Raw genomic sequence first — 20,994 nt, 5'->3', positions numbered from 1 at the left:
AAATTATTATAACTTCTGCACAGTTCTTCCTATATTGATGTAAACGTACTCAAATTACAGCTTACAGACTTAGTTAATGTCGTATCCAATATTTTATTTTACAGTACATGTGCTGAAGCACAGAGCCTGAACAACAAAAATGTGACTGTCCAAATACTTACACTCTGGACTGTAGAAGCTGCTATGGGAGGAAACAGTGAGGAGGTTTAAGTGAACTGAACCTTTAATCACAAAAACAACTATATGTGTAGCCAGGAAATTATACAGTTTTAAGATCTTGAATTTATGATGAGTGATAATTTGCATGTTTTTTTTAGCTTTGCTAAAAATAAAATGCAACAATCAGACATGATGAAAATGTTTTGTTTTGTTTTTTTTTATCAGTTTTTGTCATCTTGCCTTTGTCATGACAAATAAAAATGCACATGGTCATTGTTCTTCTCTGACATATTTGAACAGAAGCAATAAAAATACAGATGTTTTAACTGACTGTACAAATGAATAATAAAAAAAAATCATTTGCAATAATACTCATGCACTTTTCCAATCCTTACATGTGAGTGCACTTAGATGTACATTCTAATATGCTGATGCCTTTTGCATGACATATAATTTCTAGCAAAAAAATAAGCGCACCACTACACTGTGATATGTCAAGATGAGCAATTCATTGTTTCATACTATCATTAATCTAGCATCTTTACAGGAGTGAGGTCAATATGGGACTGCATGCCCTGGTTCTGTACATGAATGCTGATGTCTGTATAGTGCGTATAGTGTTATTTATTAATAGTGTTATAGTGTGACTACATGGTTTCTATTAGTGTATACCATTTTCCAATGGTACATATCTACAGTTAGCATCAATTTTACACCCCTCTAGTATTAAACAATATCTTTTTGGTCTCATAGTAGGCCTACATGGAGTGAAATGAGAGGTAAGAGTTGGCAATCTCAAGGTTTTCTCAGTCTTTTAGTTTCAACTGCAGGTATCAAGCCACATCGTCAAGTATTTTGAGCAACACGTCCAACAAATGAATAAATAAATAAATACAATTTATCATACATTTTACATTACATACAGTACATTCCCTTGAGTAAATACCATATTTACACGTGAACATGGACTGGATGTAAAGCAGCCTCTTGTTACAGTACCATCTGGATCAGTCATGTGTGTTGAATACAGTCATCGAGTCACTTTCCCAGAGCCTTTACCTTCGTGTATCAGGCCTCTTCCCCTGGAGCTGTGACCCCACTGACCCTGCACACCAGATCTTTCCTGCGGGTGAGCATGGCGAGGAGGAGGGGAGCCAGAGAGGCTTGATGGTGAGCGGCTGCGTCCATGCAGTGCCACACCATCTCGGAGCTCTTGGCGCGAGGGGGAGGAGCTTAGCGAGCGCTGTAGGGAGGAGGAGGAGCTACGCGGGCGTGGAGGAGGGCTAAAAAGTATCCCACTGCGATCCTGCATTAGCTGCGTCAGACTGGCAAGGAAGTCGGCATCACTAGTGCTGCTGGCACGCACTCTCAACCGCCGTCGTCTGGAAGAAAAAAAGAGAACATGCTCTTACTGTTGAATGTCATCTCAGTAGTATCACCTTCACTCTCTGCTGCTGCTCCCTCATGTTGAAAGCATTCATCTATTATTAAAATTCTTTTGTAGACATAAGGTAAGTTCAGTGTTTTCTGTCAGCAAATATTTATTATTTTCAAGAAGGTAATAGAATAAGAAGGATCTGCCACAGTGAGCTGTTAGAAGAGTTTCAGGTGACAGGCTGCACAACAACAACTCTAACTTCACAGAAAGGCAACCAGCTCCTGTTACAGCACCATGCATGATGGCATGGTATGCATGTAGGCATGCACATGGCATGATGGGCTGGCTTCGTCTAGTTGCACTGAAAAAAATGACAAACCAACTTATCTACTGCTTTAGCTAAATAATTTAAATGTAAACAAAAATCTTCACTATGCCTGACTCATACCTGTTGTCCACACACGGGCGGATGGGTGGTTTCCCAGGAGGTGGTCGAGGTAGAAACCTGCTTGTGAGTTGTTCAGGTAGCGCAAAGGTGGCGCTCACAGGTCGTGGGATCTTACTTTTGCTGCCAGATGAGGAGGACAGGGACAGAGGGTCTTCTCCTACACAGTCGGACCTGGAGCCTCGCTCAGAGCAGAGCCTGTCTCTCGGCAGAGCGCAGGGCAGGTTGTCACAGGAAAGAGATGGAGAGGGGGAATGGGTTAGTGAGCCGGGGATTGGACTGCTCCAGCGATGACGCCTCTCTAAGTTGAGGTCTCTGCTCTGAGAGTCCCGAGGGGAGCTGGGTTCTCGTACAGGAATTCGGCTCAGTCTTGGAGACAAGGGAGAGTCTCTTCGCCTGAGTACAGCTGGAGGTGGAGAAGAGGAGACGGTGCTCTCCACAGTGCCTCCTGCCATGTCAACTTGGGGTTGGTGATTTGGCTCTGAGGAGCGATCAGGTAGACCTGAATCACTCTCGGGGTCTCTATCATTAATTAGATGGGCTGTGGGGCCTTTGACTGAGCTTGGCACTGGAGCTAAATCCAACCTCCCACGATCCCTTGAAATTTCCTCTACAAGTTCAGATTTACCAGATGGGGCCTCCGGTGGTACAGCATCGCTCTTCTCCTGTGCAGGGGACTGTGGCACACCGCTGGAAGACTAGAAAGTGTTTAACAGTTAATACAGTGTCTGAATAGCTTGCAAATTTGGTCTGGTCAAGTCTGAAAGTATTTAAATGATTAGGAGATAGTGTGTCTTAAGCTGAGGTATGCCTTATATTGTCAAATGTCTTTCACAGCATTTGCAGCAGAATCTGCAAATTAACTGAGAGATTTGTGAAAGAAGAAGCTTCTAAGAGCCCTTTACTCTCCAGATCCATGATTTCCCAAAACTTGCTGGAATTTGAACAGTCCTTCAAAGCCATTAACAAAATGAGAAAGGGGGAATCACAGCCATCATTAAATAAGAAACGTGAGCTGGAGTGCCAAGAATGGATCACAAAATACCTTAAGGCTGATTAGTCAAAGGCTCTATGGAAGTGGATGACATACCAGGAAACTGAGGTCTGTTCATTGCAGCAAGGAGACACATTTTGTTTCTCTTTCACTAACTGTGTTTTCACATAATGTTTGGAGGTGATACCGAAAAACTATGAAATACCAGGTACTATCCAAAACTTTTTCTCCATGGAATACAAAAAAGACAAGTGAAGTCGGTACCATGACATGAAAAAGTGCAATATTTGCAAACAGTTAATAACTCCAGAAGAATCTACTAAGTAGTTCCTTAAAGTTTAGATTGTTTTATCAAATGTCGTCAGGACTGTTTTAGATTAAAACATGTTGGGTTGGCCTTACCTGCTCCATCTGGGGTCTTCCCATGATGACAGATGGCATCTGTCCCAGCATCCCCGGCAGCCTCCTGTGGCCCAGCAACCATGTGCCAGGCATGGCCATCTGTGACAGGACAGGGCTGCCCGGCACTGCACGGGACTGGCCATCCTGCTGCTCAAAGGAGTGGTTTTCAGTTTTGACAGGTATGTGAGAACCCACTTTCTTCTCGTGCTGGGCTTCTCCTGGAGGTTTGCTTCCTCCTGAACCACTGCCATGCTCAAGCTCCAGCATCACCCACTCTTGAGAGTCTCCCTCCTGGGGCATAGGACTGAGATTTACAGCCACAAAGCCACTGCTCGCTGCACCCTCCTCTGGATCAGGAGTTGCTGTTCCAGAGTGCTCCTCGTTGAAGGAAGGTGTCTGCGGCCCATGCCCCCTTTCAGGAATGGAGGTCTCTCCAACTTGAGAAAGTACAGGACGCTGTTTGCCAAGGCTGAAACAAGAAATTGTAACATTAAGAAAAGCTTCTATTTGTTTGGTTGAATAAAAAAACTTTTGCTTTTTTGTTATTTGATTTGTACTGAGTACTTACTAGGCCTCAAGAAAGCGTTCGATGGTAGGCTTCGGTTCGGGTGCAAGTCTCTTTTCAAAAGCCAAGCTCTGACTGTGTCTCATTCTCCTGAGCAGTGGTGCAGCTCGTTCCAAGAACATGGTTTCCGATCGCACTCGTCTGGGGGAACTCTGCACGGAGCCGGTGTTGGGACTCTGGTTCCCCTGGTTTTGACTGTGTTCATCTTCACTCACCACCTGAGCAAAGTAAATGACAAGGCTTAAAAACAAAAATACTGCATTAATAAGACATTTATTTCTCTAATATGAACTTAGGCGGGACGTTTTATTCTTTAGTAAAATATCAGGGTGACAATAGGTGAGCTCCAGGGGGCCAGAGGGTATAGTAATAGAAGTCAGCAGGATGTTTGTACAGTATTTATCATATCACTAGGCGTGAATGTAGTTTTCTATTCAGGTGTATGTAAAAAAAACCTCCATTATGATATCCAGTTTTGTTCGTCTATCTACACCTAGAGACTTACTGTGCCTGCACTGCAGGTTAAAATATAATCACACTCAACACAAGTAACATAACCAGAATATTACAGCAGTAACAGTTTCTACAGTGATCTGCATTGCCCTGACCTTCCTGATCATTGGCTGGGGGTGTTTATGGTTTCGATTGCGGTCCATCTCTTCCCATACATCTCCACCAAGGGTGGTAGGCGTGGGGATGGGGGGGCAGTTGTCAGCATCACTGAGGCGCTCTCCTTGCAGGACATCCTCAGTGTTTTCTCGCTGCAGCTCGCCTGGCAGCACTGAAGCATTGGCCATGCTGTGGAGGAGAGGGAAGGTTACTCTACAGCTCATTTCCACAGCACAATTTAGAGCAGTAATTTCTAAGGGATCTCTGACTAAGCAGATTTCTGGTCTAAAAAAAGCTGTAGCTATACATCTGAGCACATATCCAACAGAATATAAAGGAAGTCAAACTTCACAATAAGGCTTAAGCAGTTCATAAACTACATAGTTATACATCAATGTTGTTTTTTTTTTAGTACCCTAAGTACGCTGGTGTGAGGCGAGTGAGCTGCTGAGCAGTGGTCGCTGCGGCAGTGATCGTCAGCATATCCTCTGAATCACATTTCTCCCAGTCGTAAGGATCATTCTCCAACACATTGTGGCTCTTCATAGCATTCTCAAACACTGACATCAAGAGCTGTGACAGAGAAGCGATGGGCATCAGTGTTTGACAGCCAGAGAGAAATAAACAGTACGTGCACAATATGCCAAGCTGCAGATAAACAACCTCATAGTCAGGCTTAGTATAGTAGTCCAAGGTCAGGATATGATCCAGGAAAGTACTAAACTCCGAGGGAAGGTGCTTCAGCATGAGTCTATGGTCATATGTCTCTTTTAGATTTCCCACTTGTTCCTGAGAGCAGAGAGGGGAAAGAAAGGAGTGTAAATGCATTTTTGCACATACAATAATAAAAAAAATCTATATGCAAGGACATACTTTGTCTTTTATCTTCCTCCATGGTAGCTGACCAACCAGGAACTCAACCAGCATGTAAAAGAGGGACCACAGGTCGTCATGACGACCCATTTCCTACCGATTGAGATAAATAAAGATAAGCAATCGAGTGGACTGAAAGTACATATCAGAAAGACCACTGTCAGAACATCTCTTGGGTCCATACTAACCTTATTCTTGTGAGCATTGATTGAAGCATATCGCACAGTTCCTCTAAAGCCTGCCACAGGACGAGGCTGAAAGATAGAGAAGAAAATAAAGAGAGTGACTGAAATGCAAATAACACACTTTTTGTCCATTACACAGATTTTACAGACCCTCGGTAAGAGCTTCACAGTGTGTCTATAGGTAAAGCTCTTAGTGAGGGTCTGTAAAATCTGTCCATCTCTATGCTGGTAGAAAATTAGGACAAAAATTACAAATCATCAAGTCATTCTCACTATATAAAACTTCTCTACAACATTTTGTAGTAACATTTTATTTGGTGTTTTTACTTTAACAGCTGAAGGACTCTCCTTTAAAAAGTTTTCAGCCAACACGTAACTTGAAACTTGGCTTTGATGAAAGAAGCTAAATCAATGCCTAGAGGAAGTTGGCACAAAATACTCACTGGACGGACTTCCTGGCTGGAGTTGGTGAACTGACGGGCCAAACCAAAATCAAGCATATAGCAGCATCTGCAGGTACTGGCTAGTCTTCCCATGGCAAAGTTAGACTACAGTTTCAAAAGAGATAATGAAAAATATATTCAAGTTTAACTGTTAGTCACAACATGTGCTTTTTAAATGTGTTTGTAATGTAATGTAGTAAAAAAAAAGAGAGAGAGATAAGGAGACATAGATGTAAAGACCATAAACGATCTAGTCTACAGGTCAACTTACAGGTTTAATGTCACGGTGCAGAAAGCCGACAGAGTGGATGCTTTCAATTGCCTCCAAAATCTGCTTGCCAAGTCTCAGAGTTGTGGAAACAGAGAAGGTGCCGCGGCTCATAGTTCTGCGCAAATCTGCCAGATTCCTCCCCTTTTTAGACAAAACGGCACATTCACGTTCATGACACAGAGTCATATGCTGAAGCTCATTCAATACTTGACTAGGTACAGATCTTACCTGGAGTTCCATCACCACATAATTGAAGCGATCATTTCGGCCACAGCCCACAAAGCGACACACATGGTCTTTGCCTGTTATAAAATAATAAACTGAATTATATCAGTGTGTACATTTTTTAATCACTTGGTGATTTTGCTGTTCATAATGAAGTTGACTACTGCTATTTAAATCACGATAAAAAACATTTACTCATCGTATAAGATTAAAAAAAAACCTGCATCAAAAAACTGCACAAAAGCTATTTCATACAGTCAAAGTTATTTGTTGAATGCAGTTTCTGCAGAATTCACAAAAATTTTAAAAAGACTTATTTAATGCCACATTTGATGTAATTTAATAACGATAGAACGAATGATAGAACACTAGTACAGAAAATATAGCCAAGAATTATTGTAGCATTAAGATTGCACACCCTCCTGAAAGGAACTTTGACTGTTTTAAAACAGATTCAAAAACATATTTTAACTAACATTAGCGCCAATGTAGGCAAGACAGAATATATTCAATAACTTAGTAAGTGGATTTTAAGATGCTTAATGTATTTCAAGACCTGCATGTCTTACTATTAGAAGGCCAAAATACTAAAACAGACAAAGTTCTTAAAAGAAATCATGTTATACTAGTTTGAGGCGGGGGGGCTGCAAACTCACCCTGAAGCTTCTTCAGCACAGCCACCTCCATCTTTAGCACCTGTTTGGGTTGTTGAGCAGACTCCACCTTTAATGCAACAGTGGCCTGACTCAACTGATCCAAAACCTCATAGATCTCCCCAAACCCACCTCCACCTATCTTCCTGGCCTGCAAAGAAGGATTTATTCACTATTAGACCAAACAGATGTGGAGGCATGCACACTGCAGAACCTGCTCCCTAAGTTTTAGTGAAATGACATGATTTTGTAGTTTCCTGCAGTGACACTCACCACTTTCCATCTGTCTCTGACCACGTCTGCCACTGACAGGATGTCTGTGTGCTCCCCAGCCCCACTCATCCTGAGTGCTCTCAGCTACAGCCTGCACCTGGCATCAGTGACGCAAGCTCCTCACTGAAAAACAGATTTTAAAACTGATTTTGAACTGAATACCACGTTTTACAATCACAGTCACTGCAAGTGACTGAGCCTGCAGCAGAGGGGAAAGGCACCGCAGGATGCAGCCAGTGCTTGTTACTGACTGCATCTTGTTGTGCTAACCAGAAACATGTGGAGAACACAGTTTTAACTACAAAGATTAGCAAACTTCTAGCTCATGTCTTCAATGTTTGTGGAAGATGCTAGCCAATGCTAGCTAGCTGGTCAGACAAATAACAGCTAGCACGACCCTGTGCCAAAACACTACTATACCCAGAGCAGCTACAATTACTGGTCATAACATATGATTACCCTATTATTCTTATCCTAGCGTTTGGGAAGATTAGCCGATACCAGGCTTACCCCTCTAGCTGACATTGTTCAATGCGGCAGCTCCGGTGGTCCTGTAAACAAGCTAACTAGCATGCCTGCTGATGAGGACTGTTTGGGAGCGAACCTCCCTGACCTCTTACCTCGCTTCGCTGCACCATTTCGATCCCGGTTAGCGTGTAAAATCCCAACAGCCTCCATGCTCACGCTGGGTTCTTAGCTCAGGCTAAGCGGTTGTTTATTTTAGAAATGGGATGGTGGTGATGGACCATAGCTGACGTTAGCCAGAATTAGCGTGCTAGCTAACGGATGGAGCGCTCTGGCTCACGGCGGCGGCGGCGGCGGTGACGTCACGGCAGAGCAGTAAAACTCCCGCATCCCCGCTAGTGAAGCGTGTGCTGCGGGAGGGCGCAGACTGCATCACCGGGGCTCTGTGGTCACTGAAAACTGATGAAGCCTCATTTTCAGAAAGGGCAGAAGGATCAGGGCTGCAGTGCCCCCTGACACAGGCCACATTCCAGTTGTCATTTTAAACCCTACCCTCATATTGCAACCCTGCAAATGTGTTTATGTTATTACAGCACATGTAACCATCCTGCAATGCAACTTTATTAGGCAACAAAAGCCACTTAAGGTTTGAAAAGTGTGTGGTTTAATACATTTGTTGTGTACTATCAATATATTTTTCTCTATAACAATATTTCTCTAACCTTAACCAAGTATTTGGAGTGCCTGAACAAAATCATAAAATGTTTCATAACACTGTACAAAACTGGATGTTTCCCTTATTAAGACTAATCAAGACTAATATATTTCAGATTGAGGGGCCTTGATTATTATTTTGGCAGGAAAATCCACTGTCATGTTTGTAGAGAAGACATTTGTACAGATTTTCAACATATCCTCATTATAGCTACAGAAAACATCCAGTTGAAATTATATTCCCTATGAAAACATTGTGATGGCAGTACAGTCGTATTGAAATTTTACGTTTTGGCGACAGGATTGGCAACAGAGTAATACTAGGTTGTAGTGGAAATGTTCCCTTGTGAACTGTATAAAACCCTTCAACCCTTCTCCTGTACAATCAGTAGTTGACAAGCACAAGTTGTCAATACACTTTATATCTCACAATCCCATATTCTATTAACTGTAATGATTGTTTCTTTTGTCATGTGGCTGCTAAAGTCATGTTAACTTTTCAATAGCTGTCTGAGATATATTTCCCTTATTAAGACTAATGAAGTTTAATATATTTCAGTCTGAGTGACCTTGATTCATTCTTTAACAACTATGACATGATGAAAATTAGCCTGCAGATTTATGACAAATCTGGACACATTTAACAAGTAAAACTATCCGATATAATCCTTTTAAATGATCACAGAGTGGAGGAGCTGGCTCCGGCCTTGCTCTAACAGACTGTTTCCGTGTGATGGGCTAGACTCCGCTCTCCGGAGCAGCCTTGACAGCAAAACAATCGTACACCGACACGCCGAGGGGCGTGTCCAGACCCTCGGATTGGATAACAGGATGTCCGTTGCGCTGTTTCGGGGTGAGGCGGTGCGTGAGAGGATGCACAACTTTCTGCGTGTTTGCGCAGTTTCGCTGCGTTTCACACACTCTGGATAGACCCAAATAGTGACTCGAGACCCGCGGGGGTCGATTGCAGACTATTAAAATCAGCGGAGGTACCGGGGCAGTCCGCTGCACGGCAGACTTTCCACGCACTCGCTGTCTGTTTGGAGAGGTTTACTCGTTGTTGCGTGGAGAAAGTTGTGGACATGTTTTCCTGGAAGTGCACGGTCATACGGATCCAGGGTGCAACATTGTAACTACAGCGTTAATGAGCGTTTCCAGCTTGTCCGGACTTTGGAGTATTTTTTTCCGTGGGGACAGTAAAAAAAAAAATCGCCTGTTCGCCATATTGTGCGCCGTGAAACTCGAGGGAAAGTTGTCATAGTTATGACATTTGCTGCGCAGAATCCCTTTATGGAGCTGCATGCAGTCGACTTTGATCGAAACCAAAATGACTCCATGGAGCTGGCCATAGAGAGCTCGCTGCACCACTGATAAGGTAAATACAGTGTGTTTAACGAGGGCTCGCCGATCTGCTGTATTGCCTAACCCCACTCTGCTCTTGAGATGCTTCCTTGTTTCTGGTTTTTGACACAGCCTCACTGGCTATCACTCGGGTGATTGCATGAGCCCCTTCGTTTCCTGTATTTCTTGTTATGCCAAATGGCAGCTACACCGTAAGCGCCTCCTTGTTGTTGATGTTGGCCGTCGTTTCAGAACTTAACAGCTTCTGACCTCTTTTCTGCAAACACCTGGACGTAAATATCGAAATCTGTCTAACGCGCAGTCCCTCTCTGGCACTGTTTACTCCTTTGAGGCATGCTTTCATTAATTTTCACTTTAGTGACTGGGCTGTTTGTTGCTGTAGGCCTCTATTTCCTCTTTGCTACAGACGAGTACCAAGTTAATGTGCTCTTGTTTCTATAAAAAGGGCAAAAATGTTTAACTCCTCCTTTCTCTCATAAGGTCCTGCGCCCTAAAGAGGATGTGAAGAATGGACGGCAAACTTCAGATTTGATTCTGGAAGGAGGGTTGCATGCTCCCCACCTAGCACTTTCCTTTGGGATTTATATTTCCTCCCAAATACCTCTGTATACACAATTAAGCGAAGAATTTCTTAACAGCAGGCAGTGAAAACACTACAGAGGCAAAAACACAGTTTTGCACACTCAGAGATCAACTTTGAGAGCTCAGACGTTAACATATTACTATGAGTCTTCCTCCCCAAGTTAATACTGACAAGAGTGGCAAGCATCGGGCTGCAGCCATGAAAGAGCCTGTGCAGCATTCAGGGGAGGTTTATTATGGTATGGGACCTCCGGCTTTAGAGTCGAGCCACAGTGACTCTGCTAGCAGCTCTGCTGTTTATAACCAAGAGAAAGTGCCCCAGAGCCTACCGCACTATCAACAGGCTGCTCCAGTAAAGTGGATGCAGCAGGACTCCATACAGGCCCCAAGCTGGCCTCAGGAAGCTCCTGTGTCAGCCTGGGGACAAAACCTGACGTTCACGCCATCTTACATGGGTGGAGTGAATGTCAGAGGTCAGATGGCGTTCCATAAAGGAGTGCACGAAGGTGTCGCCCTGCCGATGGGAGGAGAAAATCAGCTGCCAGGACCTGTTGAAGTTTACAGAGATGCCTCCCAGGCCCAAGCTCAGGGGAGGGGGCTTGAGTGGGATCAGCATGCTGCAGCCACCATGCACCAGGCTCAGATGCAAGCCTATCAACATGGCCACAAGGGTGTAGAGCTTCAGGGTCAGGCCCACGTGCCGTCTCACACTTTGCAGGGGTCCATGCTGCAGCCTTTTCAGACAACATTTAGACCCTCCAAGCAACAGTTTCCCTCTGGTTTTTATTCTGTTTTTCCTGGAAGCAAGGCACTGCCAAGCCTGGCGTATGGTGAGCAGCCTAAAAATCAACAACAGTTGATACACCAGATGCAGCAGCAGCAGATGCATCGTCAACAACAACAGCAACAACAACAGCAACAGCAACAACAGCAGCAGCAGCAACAACAGCAACAGCAGCTGCATCAGCAGCATCAACTTCAAATGCAGCAACACCAAATGCAACAGCATCAAATACAACAGCAACAACTGCAACAGCAACAACTGCAAATGCAGCAACAGTATCACCAACAACAGATCCAGGAGCGACAGCAACAAATTCAGCAAATGCAACAGCAGCAGCAATTGCAACAACAAAGCGTACCACAGCAAGAAACAACACAACTACAGATGCCAGCAAAACAGCCACAGACCCAAAATTTTGCATCTTATCCTCCTTCTGAGCCGTGTCCACCTGATACTGCATCTAAAAAAGAAGACGTCCAGCCAGTGGAGCCACAGCAGGAGCCAGAGGCTCAAACGTGCACTGTGTCATCTGCACCCGTTCCATCTCCTGAAAAGGTGGCCACGAATCCTGCGGAGACTTCTGATGCGCAGCAGACGGCTCCTCGTCGCTCTCGCCGCTTGTCCAGAGACGGACAATCCCCACTGGGCCCCCCTTCCACAAATATCTGGTCTCAAGCCTCAAAAGAGCCTCCACCATCTCAGAATGGAGTAGCAGGCACACAGAGGGGAGGGGAAAGTCAAGTGACAGCAGGAGGGGTCATCCAGATCACCCGAAGGAGAAGGAGGGCATCTAAGGAGATCAACTTGGAGACTTTAGCCCAGAAGGCATCAGAAATGGAGTCTTTGCCTGCCAAAATTGTCAAGGTTAAAAATAATTCCCTCATTATATAAACGTAGTTATTTCCATTTTATCTTTTGAGCAAAACAACAACTTAAATGCTTTAAGTTTGAGTTCAAATCTGTGCAATGCGAGAAGAATTTCTTATCTGGTAAAGTTGGCAAGCAGCTGTGCAAAGAGGAAGAGCCCTGTTTCAATGTAGTACTTCCCTATGGTTTTACAAAATCCTTTTCTTGGGTCTGTTTACTTGACTTCAATAGCTGTCGAACCTCAGCTATAGCAGGCAGTCTTCATGTGTGCACAAATCATACCGTGCAGCACGTTGTTTTGCACCAGCTACTGGTGCAACCTGAAAAACAGCTATTATTGAAGATTGCTACTTTTGTATTTGGAAGATTGCGCTCATTTTATCAATGTTAGAAAGATGATACTCTTAACCTTGTTATTCAGGATTTATACTGTTTACATTCTAAATGGCACACCCACTGAAAGCAGCTTCTTTAATTTCACTGTAGCAGTTTTGTTTAACATGCAGCGAACATGGAAAAATAGTTTTTATCAGTGTTTTTCCCTCAGCGCAGGGACCTTTACTGCTCTTATCCACAGGACTGCCACAGGTTTTAATACAGAGTTTACATGCTGGATGTACAGTTGGAGCCAATGCATGTCTGCACACCTCCACATTCCTCAGGCTTTTTCTCAGTCATTCTGCAAAGCTAGGGAGGGGCCGGACTGTCAACCTGCACAGTTACACTCCTGTACTCCCTGACACACACCAAACAGGTTTCATATTGCTGTTCACAACCCAGAGCCATTGTATTGTGGTCAACAAGCAGCACTTTTCTGGTTAAGGAGATTCAAATGTCTTATCTCTGACTCTTAACTTAAACGAAATCGTAAATCATTAATCTAACCAAATCTGATTGGTTTAGTTTCACTGCCACTAGCACAAATTAGCACTGTTGAAATGTTTATCTGCCAAACCAGAAATACCAGGGAGACGGTTTGCAATTATATATATTGTAAAGTGTAATATGTACTGCAGATACAAGGATTTTTAATTAATCGATCCTTTTTTACTCAGGCTTTTAACTTTTAAACAAAAGTAGCTGGCAATTAATTTTTAATTTGTCATATTGTACAGAATAAATTGAAGAAAAAAAAAATAGATGAATGCCTAAGAGTAACAAATAGAGTTCAAGCCCCGACGCCATTTATGATGAAACACGGCATATGTATTTTGCCCAAGAAGTAAGCTAATGCTGTTGGTGATTTGAAAAGGAACTTTATGTGTCAATAACCATGTGCACTCACCCCATCTTCCTCTTTTTATATCTCAATCCCTTTTCCATTTTCCCTTCTACTTCCTCTATTTCCCTGTTACTTTTCTTTTCCATCTCTCCTCATCTACTCGCTTCTTTTTCTGGCTCAACAGGAAGAAGGTTCCTCAGGCAAGCAGGCAACTATGATACCCCTGATTATTCCAGTGTCTGTGCCAGTACACAAGAATCAAACAGATAGTCAGGGTGGCTGGACTCAGGGGAGACTTGGCCAGGGTGAGCGACCTGCTGGACAGTCTGACCGCAAACCTTCTGTCATTGTGGCTCGTCGGCGATTGAGCAGAAACTCCGTGGCTGAGAGTTTTGCTCAGGTTAGTCCTGTGAAGAGTTGAGATTTGCATTGCTGTGGTTGCCAACCATTGCTGCTATATGACTAGTAAATAAAAGTTAACATGAGTATGTAATGTGACCAAAAGACAAGTTAATTATTCAAAGCACCTGAGGAAACCCCGTGATTTCTAGACTTTACATGGCACAATAATACAAGCGTTATGATGATTACAAGGAAAATAGTTTTTGCAGATGTTTATTCCGACTCAGACCACACTATGTAACTACTTCAAGACCCCTTACATGTGGTGAATTGTTCGAGATGACAATGTAATCATATCCAGTTGCACAAGCAACCTCAAAGTTCAAGTTCTCATGAGTGCATGCTGGCTTTGCAGACGCTAAACTTAGGCGAGGTTAGTCTAGGAAACAACTGCTGAGGAGTCTTACTCCTCTGGGCACATAACCACGTGTAGGGTGTCGATTAGAAGAAAACTAAATTATGTGAACAGCTGTTACAAAGTGAGCATATACAGCCTTCTTCTGCAATCACAATTATGATGTAACAAGGAAACTAGTTCATATAAAATCAGAAATTATGATGGATGACGGTCCAATAAAAGGTGCTGTAATCGGGTGCAGTTCTTATGTTTCCTTTACTCTGACAACAGAAAGAAATTTACAACCTAAACTAACTTTACTTTATTTACATGAAGGAAGACAAATGAGTGATCAAACCTTGAAATAAGTCTTAATCTTCCTTCTATCCAGGATGGAGAAAACAGTCCGGGACTGGATGAGGATGGAAAATCCAAATTAAAACGCAGACCTCGTCCAGAGCCTCTCATCATCCCGCCTCCAAAACCATCCACCTTTATCCCTCCATCCATTTACTCCAGTATTACTTCTTACCAGAGCAACCTGCGTTCTCCAGTTCGCCTACCAGACAATCCTCTCACCCTGCCCCCTTACACACCTCCACCCATCCTGTCTCCTGTGCGCGAGGGCTCAGGACTCTATTTCTCCACCTTTCTGACCAGCATAGCTGTAAGCAACCAAATCCTGCCACCAGCGGCTACGCCCAAGTCTGCAACACGCAGCCTGCTGCGCTCCAGTAAGTCTTAGGAGTTACTGTTGCCGTTCTCTACTTACTGCAAGAGAGTAATTCCACCCACCAGAGTCTCTCATATTAAATGTAAAAACATTTTGATTTATGTGTTACAGCGAGTTCAGAAATCACACCTCCGGTCCTGCCCTTGATCACTGATGCTACACCTGTTAGCATTGAGCCGTGAGTACTGTTTCATTATCTAATTAGGCGCCTGAAGTAATTCATATTTGTCTTAAAAAGTCATAGTTTAAATCTCCATAACTTAGCACTTTGTGTCCTATTTGTTTACATTGTTCAGGCGTATCAACATCGGGCAGCTGTACCAGGCAGAAATTCCCGAATTGCAGGATCAACCTTCCTCCCAGCTCGACCAGCACAAGGCCGACCTGGTTTGGCTCCCTGTGGATAACTCGCACCTTAAACATGGTGACAATGAAAGCAGTGGGTATTTTACTTCTCCTCCCCACTTACTTCTACAAACACGCATGTTGTTCCTATGAACTCATTCGATTTTTGTTTTCTAGTGGAGGATTTGATGAACATGGCCTGTTCCAGTGTGCTCAGAGGGGGAGGAACCAACCAGGAGCTGGTTTTACACTGTTTACATGAATGTGGAGGTGATTTCCTCGTAAGTATAGAGACTCGTAGCCGTGGCCATAGCTGCAGAATTTGATGAAAATGTAAAATGTATTTATGCAATCACAATGTTAGTGGTTGATGCACTCAAATAAAGTTGCATATTGACATTGCAATATGAATTTTAAGGAAACACTGGGACGTTTGATGCTTCAGGACCCAGTTTTCCCCAAAGGCCATCACCTTGCAGGTTATCACTACTCAGGTGAGTATCAACATTGCAGGAATTGATTTAAAGCTACTTTCACAGTTTTTACGATTCTCGTAAAGACACTTTTTTAATTTGAGTATAATTTAATTACAGGCTCTGACAGTTGGACTGCGGAGGAGAAGCGCTACTTTAATAAGGGGATCTCTGCTTATAGGAAGGACTTCTTTCTGGTGCAGAAACTGGTATGCCTGTTGGTGTTATCCTGTAGCACAAACAATTACAAATCACTGTGGATAAATCTAAAAATATATTAGAATCTAGAGGTTAAATATGCTCTGTGTACATAAATAAGTTGTCACAGCACTTGTTAGGCAGATCTACAGATTTAAACAACTTATCATATACTCAGTCATGGACTTTCTTTTTAAATAGAAAACATGGTAGATTATGAGGCCACAGGTCTTATAGCACTGAGCAAATTTTTTTTTTATTGTGTGAAAGAGAAGAAAATTAGACTAAACAAGCCACATCCTCTTTGTGACAGGAAGTAACTGGATTTATGGGAATAAAATCTTCATTTCATAGAAACATTAACAAATATAGCACTGGCATGAAGCAGAGGCCGTTCAGTGTTGTAATTTATTAACTGTGCATAGAAATGATCGGAAACAATATAGTGTGAACTGTCACATTTCACATTATGCACATTAAAGCTGTTTTCCTTCTTTGAGTAACCTGGGGCTGTATTCACATACGTTCTTAGAAAACTCTTAGAGTCTCAGACTAAGAGTGATTTAGGAAACCTCTTAGGGCCACTCAGAACTGGGAAAGGACAAAATCTTGTATCTTAGTGAGGAGGTCTGGTTGACCCTGTTGCTAAAAGCTGTGATTAGTTGATCAAAAATGTGTTGTAAGAACATATTCTTAGTCACCATGATGGAGGTTCCTGTAGCATTTAGTGGCGCCCAGTCATTGTTCATGTTACCATAATTTAATATTGATATAAGTTATGTTGGTCTTTGTGATCTATAGTGTGTGTTCTCACTGTTATCAATTGTTTGGAGAATATTTTATCCTTGAAATATTGTGACATCATTTTGAGGCTATATCACCCATCCCGTGTGTGTGTGGCACATTTTAAAGGTGCGGACTAAGACTGTGGCTCAGTGTGTAGAGTTCTACTACACCTACAAGAAACAGGTGAAGGTTGGTCGCAGTGGCATTTTAACCTTCGGCCCCCCTTATTCTCCAGTGGAAAAGCACACAGAGGCTGTGGTGGACGTTAAGGTACGGTGAAGTACATTGTGTTGTTAAAGGGAGAAGTTGCGTCGAAAGTGAATTTTAACACGTTTTTGATTCATAAATGTAAACAGAGTTCACAGCAGTCAAAAGTGACCCAAGGAGAGGGCGATGACGATAACAAGAAGGATGTTTCTTACGACCAGAGCCATGAGAGCAGCCAGCAGGCGAGAGTCGCTCAGTCACTACAGGCTCATGACTATGTAAGTTTTATTCAGTTTACTGCCAGAAGACTACAGAAGCTAATACCTGATCTTTTTCTCACATGATTAGTAAATTGACAAATTATTGCAGCTCTACCACAAATCTCATGTCTACAATTAGTGTATTAAATGTGTTAAAAATATCAAATAACATTTATTTACTTGTTGGATGCTCCAGGCAGGTACAGTGTTGGTGATTAAAGAACCAGAGAGTGTGAATAATCCCCCTGCAGCACCTCACAGGCCTCGGGCCGAGCCTGCAGCAAAGAAGAACCGAACACCGGTGAAGCCCCCGCAGGATCCTGACGCAGTGTTTCCATGCAAAAAATGTGGCAGGTGAGGCTTCGTTGTTGTTAAGCTGCATCTTGATGTCTCGATCCTTGTTCAATTAAGCAGAACAAAAAGGTTTTTATTAGCTTTTATTGGAACAAATTCAAATGTAATGCTTATGTAACATCTGTCATATATGACATACAGTGTTTACTTATATCTTAAAAAGCTAAATATATGATTAAAGTAATTTTAGAACACTATAAAAATTACATTTGAGTTTAACAACAAGATGGCATGGGCATGTTTGTTTTCAGGTGTAAACACAAAATCCAATATTAGTTGAGCAAGAGTTTAAAAGTGCATCAGAGCCAATGCACTAACATAAATCCATTGTGACTGTGTAATAACACAGGCCACATAAGCAAAGTTAGTATCAAACACGTTCACATGGTTATTGATTGATTGATTGATTGATTGATTGATTAGTGACATGGTTGCACACGTGATGCATGCTGTGATTCCGAAGAGGTCTGCAGAGTTTCACAAGTTTAAGGCATGAGTCATTATTTAGGTGCATGTTGATAAGTATGCCTGAAAGTTCAAAGTACTCCTTTGCAGTAGAGTTCAGCTGACTTAATCTTTCTTCTGTCATTTAGTGCTGCATCATTGCCGACAGCTGCTATTGTGTTTATCTTTGCATCATTTTCTTCCCGTATTTAAGGGTGTTTTATAAAGTGAAGAGTCGGAGCGCCCACATGAAGAGCCACGCTGAGCAGGAGAAGAAGGCTGCAGCACTGCGTCAGAAGGAGGAGCAGGCAGCTGCCGAAGCTCGAGCCAGGAAGGCGGCAGTGGCAGCGGCAGCGGCCGCAGCAGCAGCAGCTCATCAGGAAGGAAGTGGGAACGGAGTGACGGAGCAGGCGGAGGTCAGCAGCCAGGAGGACTCATCTGAAGGAGAGGATGATGACGACGAAGACTGGCACTGAGAGATAAAAAAAAAACAAATCCATGAGTAAATGGAGGGTAGTGATTGAGTCAGAGAGGAAGAGAGAGGGATGAAAAAATATGTAGTGCTCTACGGAGAGCAGAATAAGCACAAGAGAAACGCTTTTCAAGTCTTCCTGTTAATCTTCACTCCTTTCCTGCCTGGACCTCTGTTTTTAGCTTTATGCCATTCAGCCAGGCAGTTGTACTCCACATTTTCACATTTGTACCTTTTAAATATTCAGAGGAAGTTTATTTTTTTGTAAATGCACTTATAATGTATGCTTCTGCTTTTGCCAACAATGCTTTTTTATATCCTTTATTTAATTGAATATATGTCGAAATATATAACATTTTCATTGAGGGGACTTGATGGATCCGTATGATGCTTCAAAAGAGAATGTCGCTTTAGCGATCAAACAAATCTCACTTTATAGAAGCAGCCCTTTTAGGTAAAGATCTTTTTCTTAGGAAAATACTGTGCTGAGTTTTGCAGATTTCCATCAGATTTTTTAGGGTTGGTTGTGCACTTCTACAACTAAGGGACGTTTGAAATGAATATGTAAAAAAAAAAAAAAAAAAAGTATAAGTGAGATTGTCATATATTTATGATACTGCATTTTCCAATAATTTGGTAATATGAAAACTAATCATGTCAGCTGCAATAAGACTTGTATATTGAAAAGTTTATTAAAATCTCTATTACTGTTCTGAAAGATGTCTTTATTTTGTAGAGTTGCAAGGCACTTCTGAACCAGCAGGTGGAGGTAGAAGTTGAAAATATGGTGTTGGACATTTTCCTTCACACACAGTTCTTAGCAGACAAATGGGAATTTTGTTGCTGCTTGTATAGATTTACATCATCTTGGCCTTTTGTGGATTACATTAAGATTTGTTTATTTAAGGAGATAAACTGACAAAGTCTTAAACCTTCTTAAATAAAATGCTGTCCTTACACAAATATCTATTGTATGTCTATGAAGCAAATAATTGGCACAATAAAATGTATCTCCCAATGCTGTAATCAGGTCTTTTTCAGTGTGCTAGACAGGCTAGACAGGACTATTATTCTCAGATTAAAGCCTGAAAAGCCAACTCGTCTTAAGAGAAGGGTGTGGCGAAATGTGGCACTGATCAGGGTTGACATAACTCAGCCATTTAGAAAACATGCACAGTAAATGGATGTGTAGCTTGTTGGCCTCAGGAGATAAGATGTAAGGCATATTGCTGTGAGATCACAGAGGACAAAGTGACCCTGCTTCTGTCTCCCACTCATCACTGACAGATTTGACTCTTGACAGCTCTCATTTACTGTCCTGCAAACTGCAGAAATTCGCTGGAGGAGTATGAAACGGCTTCCTGTGCCAAGACAAGAACCAAATTAAAATTCACTGACTCGTAGTCAATGGACTTAATGACAGGATAGTCGAACACAGAATGGGAGAAAAATTCCTCATCTGACTTCATCATATCACCATTTTCAACAGTGTTGAGATTCAACAATCTCACTGTACAGTATATGTTAAGAAATCCTTTAATTAAAATTAAGACTTTTGAGACTTAAAACACATTGCAAGACTCTTTCTAATGTATAACACTGTTTTACTGTTCACCATAACTAAAGTGGGAAAATAGTAATTAACAGCTGATCTGAGACGGGGCCGACCATCCCTACATTTGCATTTAACTCAGTTAATTTCAGTTTATCTATATATCACCAAATCACAACAAAAATCATCTCAAGGCACTTTAGAGTGTAAGGTTTCAGGCCTTACAGAATATAACAATACGTTATAAAATAAGTTATTTAGAAACAATCCCCCTTATTCAGTACTAGGAGACAGTGGAGAGAACACAAGACACCTCCAGCAGAACCAGGCTCAGGGTGGCTGGCTATTTTCCTCAGTTGGGGTGAGTGGAAAAGGAATAAGTAAAGAGCCACAAGCAGCCAAACAACAACAACAATAAGTAGCAGACAATACACTGGGCGGGTGGGAGTGCCAGTAACTGCACATGGGCGTCCTGCAGAAAGGTACAGAGGGAGGGAGCCGCAGAGGAAAGAAGAGGACAAAGTTAACGATAGATTTGTATGAAGAGAGGAGAGGAAGTCAGTGCATTGTGTTTATCCAAGTGACACACAATCAGCTACATGCAAGGAAACTTGAAGCTCAGTGTCTTGTGTAAAGCCTCAACAAGCTTCAAATCTTGCAATGGACAAAAAGGAATCTGGTGAGAGCAATGAAGTTAACGTCTCCCTCTGCTCTCCTCAAAAAAACACAATGTACTATTTTAGTTTATGAGTACAGCTGCTACTTAGTCAAGTGTTATGGATCTGGTGTTAGCAGTTAAATGCAGCTGATAATGTGGTGTATCGGTGTCCTCAGAGAATCCGTTATTAGAGGTTTACAGTGAGGATCAAATGTCTTGAGCACAGAGCAAGGTCCCATTAGAAACCCGGGCTACATGGACACTGTAAAATAGGTTAGAGATAGAAGAGAAGATGAAGACAT

General features: G+C 42.4%; 2 protein-coding genes across 2 annotated transcripts; one reads left to right on the top strand and one right to left on the bottom strand.

The window, feature by feature from the left end:
- Nucleotides 1-79: 79 nt before the first annotated feature.
- On the bottom strand, nucleotides 80-9,318 carry ttbk2b (tau tubulin kinase 2b). Its single transcript, XM_026340878.1, has 15 exons — nucleotides 8,096-9,318; nucleotides 7,476-7,598; nucleotides 7,206-7,353; nucleotides 6,553-6,626; nucleotides 6,325-6,465; nucleotides 6,054-6,158; nucleotides 5,614-5,679; nucleotides 5,426-5,518; nucleotides 5,216-5,341; nucleotides 4,968-5,125; nucleotides 4,552-4,741; nucleotides 3,947-4,161; nucleotides 3,379-3,847; nucleotides 1,986-2,680; nucleotides 80-1,541 (listed from the first exon to the last, which is right to left on the bottom strand). Exons 2-15 carry the CDS (start codon nucleotides 7,542-7,544, stop codon nucleotides 1,190-1,192), a joined length of 2,901 nt encoding a protein of 966 aa, XP_026196663.1. The 5' UTR covers nucleotides 7,545-7,598; nucleotides 8,096-9,318; the 3' UTR covers nucleotides 80-1,189.
- Nucleotides 9,319-9,516: 198 nt separating this feature from the next.
- On the top strand, nucleotides 9,517-19,447 carry mideasa (mitotic deacetylase associated SANT domain protein a). Its single transcript, XM_026340877.1, has 13 exons — nucleotides 9,517-10,029; nucleotides 10,497-12,246; nucleotides 13,656-13,871; nucleotides 14,602-14,944; nucleotides 15,055-15,121; nucleotides 15,240-15,382; nucleotides 15,466-15,569; nucleotides 15,707-15,782; nucleotides 15,882-15,970; nucleotides 16,872-17,015; nucleotides 17,102-17,230; nucleotides 17,409-17,566; nucleotides 18,225-19,447. Exons 2-13 carry the CDS (start codon nucleotides 10,741-10,743, stop codon nucleotides 18,484-18,486), a joined length of 3,237 nt encoding a protein of 1,078 aa, XP_026196662.1. The 5' UTR covers nucleotides 9,517-10,029; nucleotides 10,497-10,740; the 3' UTR covers nucleotides 18,487-19,447.
- Nucleotides 19,448-20,994: the final 1,547 nt, after the last annotated feature.

This window comes from Anabas testudineus, chromosome 24, assembly GCF_900324465.2.
Source record: "Anabas testudineus chromosome 24, fAnaTes1.2, whole genome shotgun sequence".
In the NCBI taxonomy this organism is placed as follows: Eukaryota; Metazoa; Chordata; class Actinopteri; order Anabantiformes; family Anabantidae; genus Anabas; species Anabas testudineus.
Note: the sequence above shows the minus strand (reverse complement) of the source record. Positions and strands in the feature narration are given on the sequence as shown.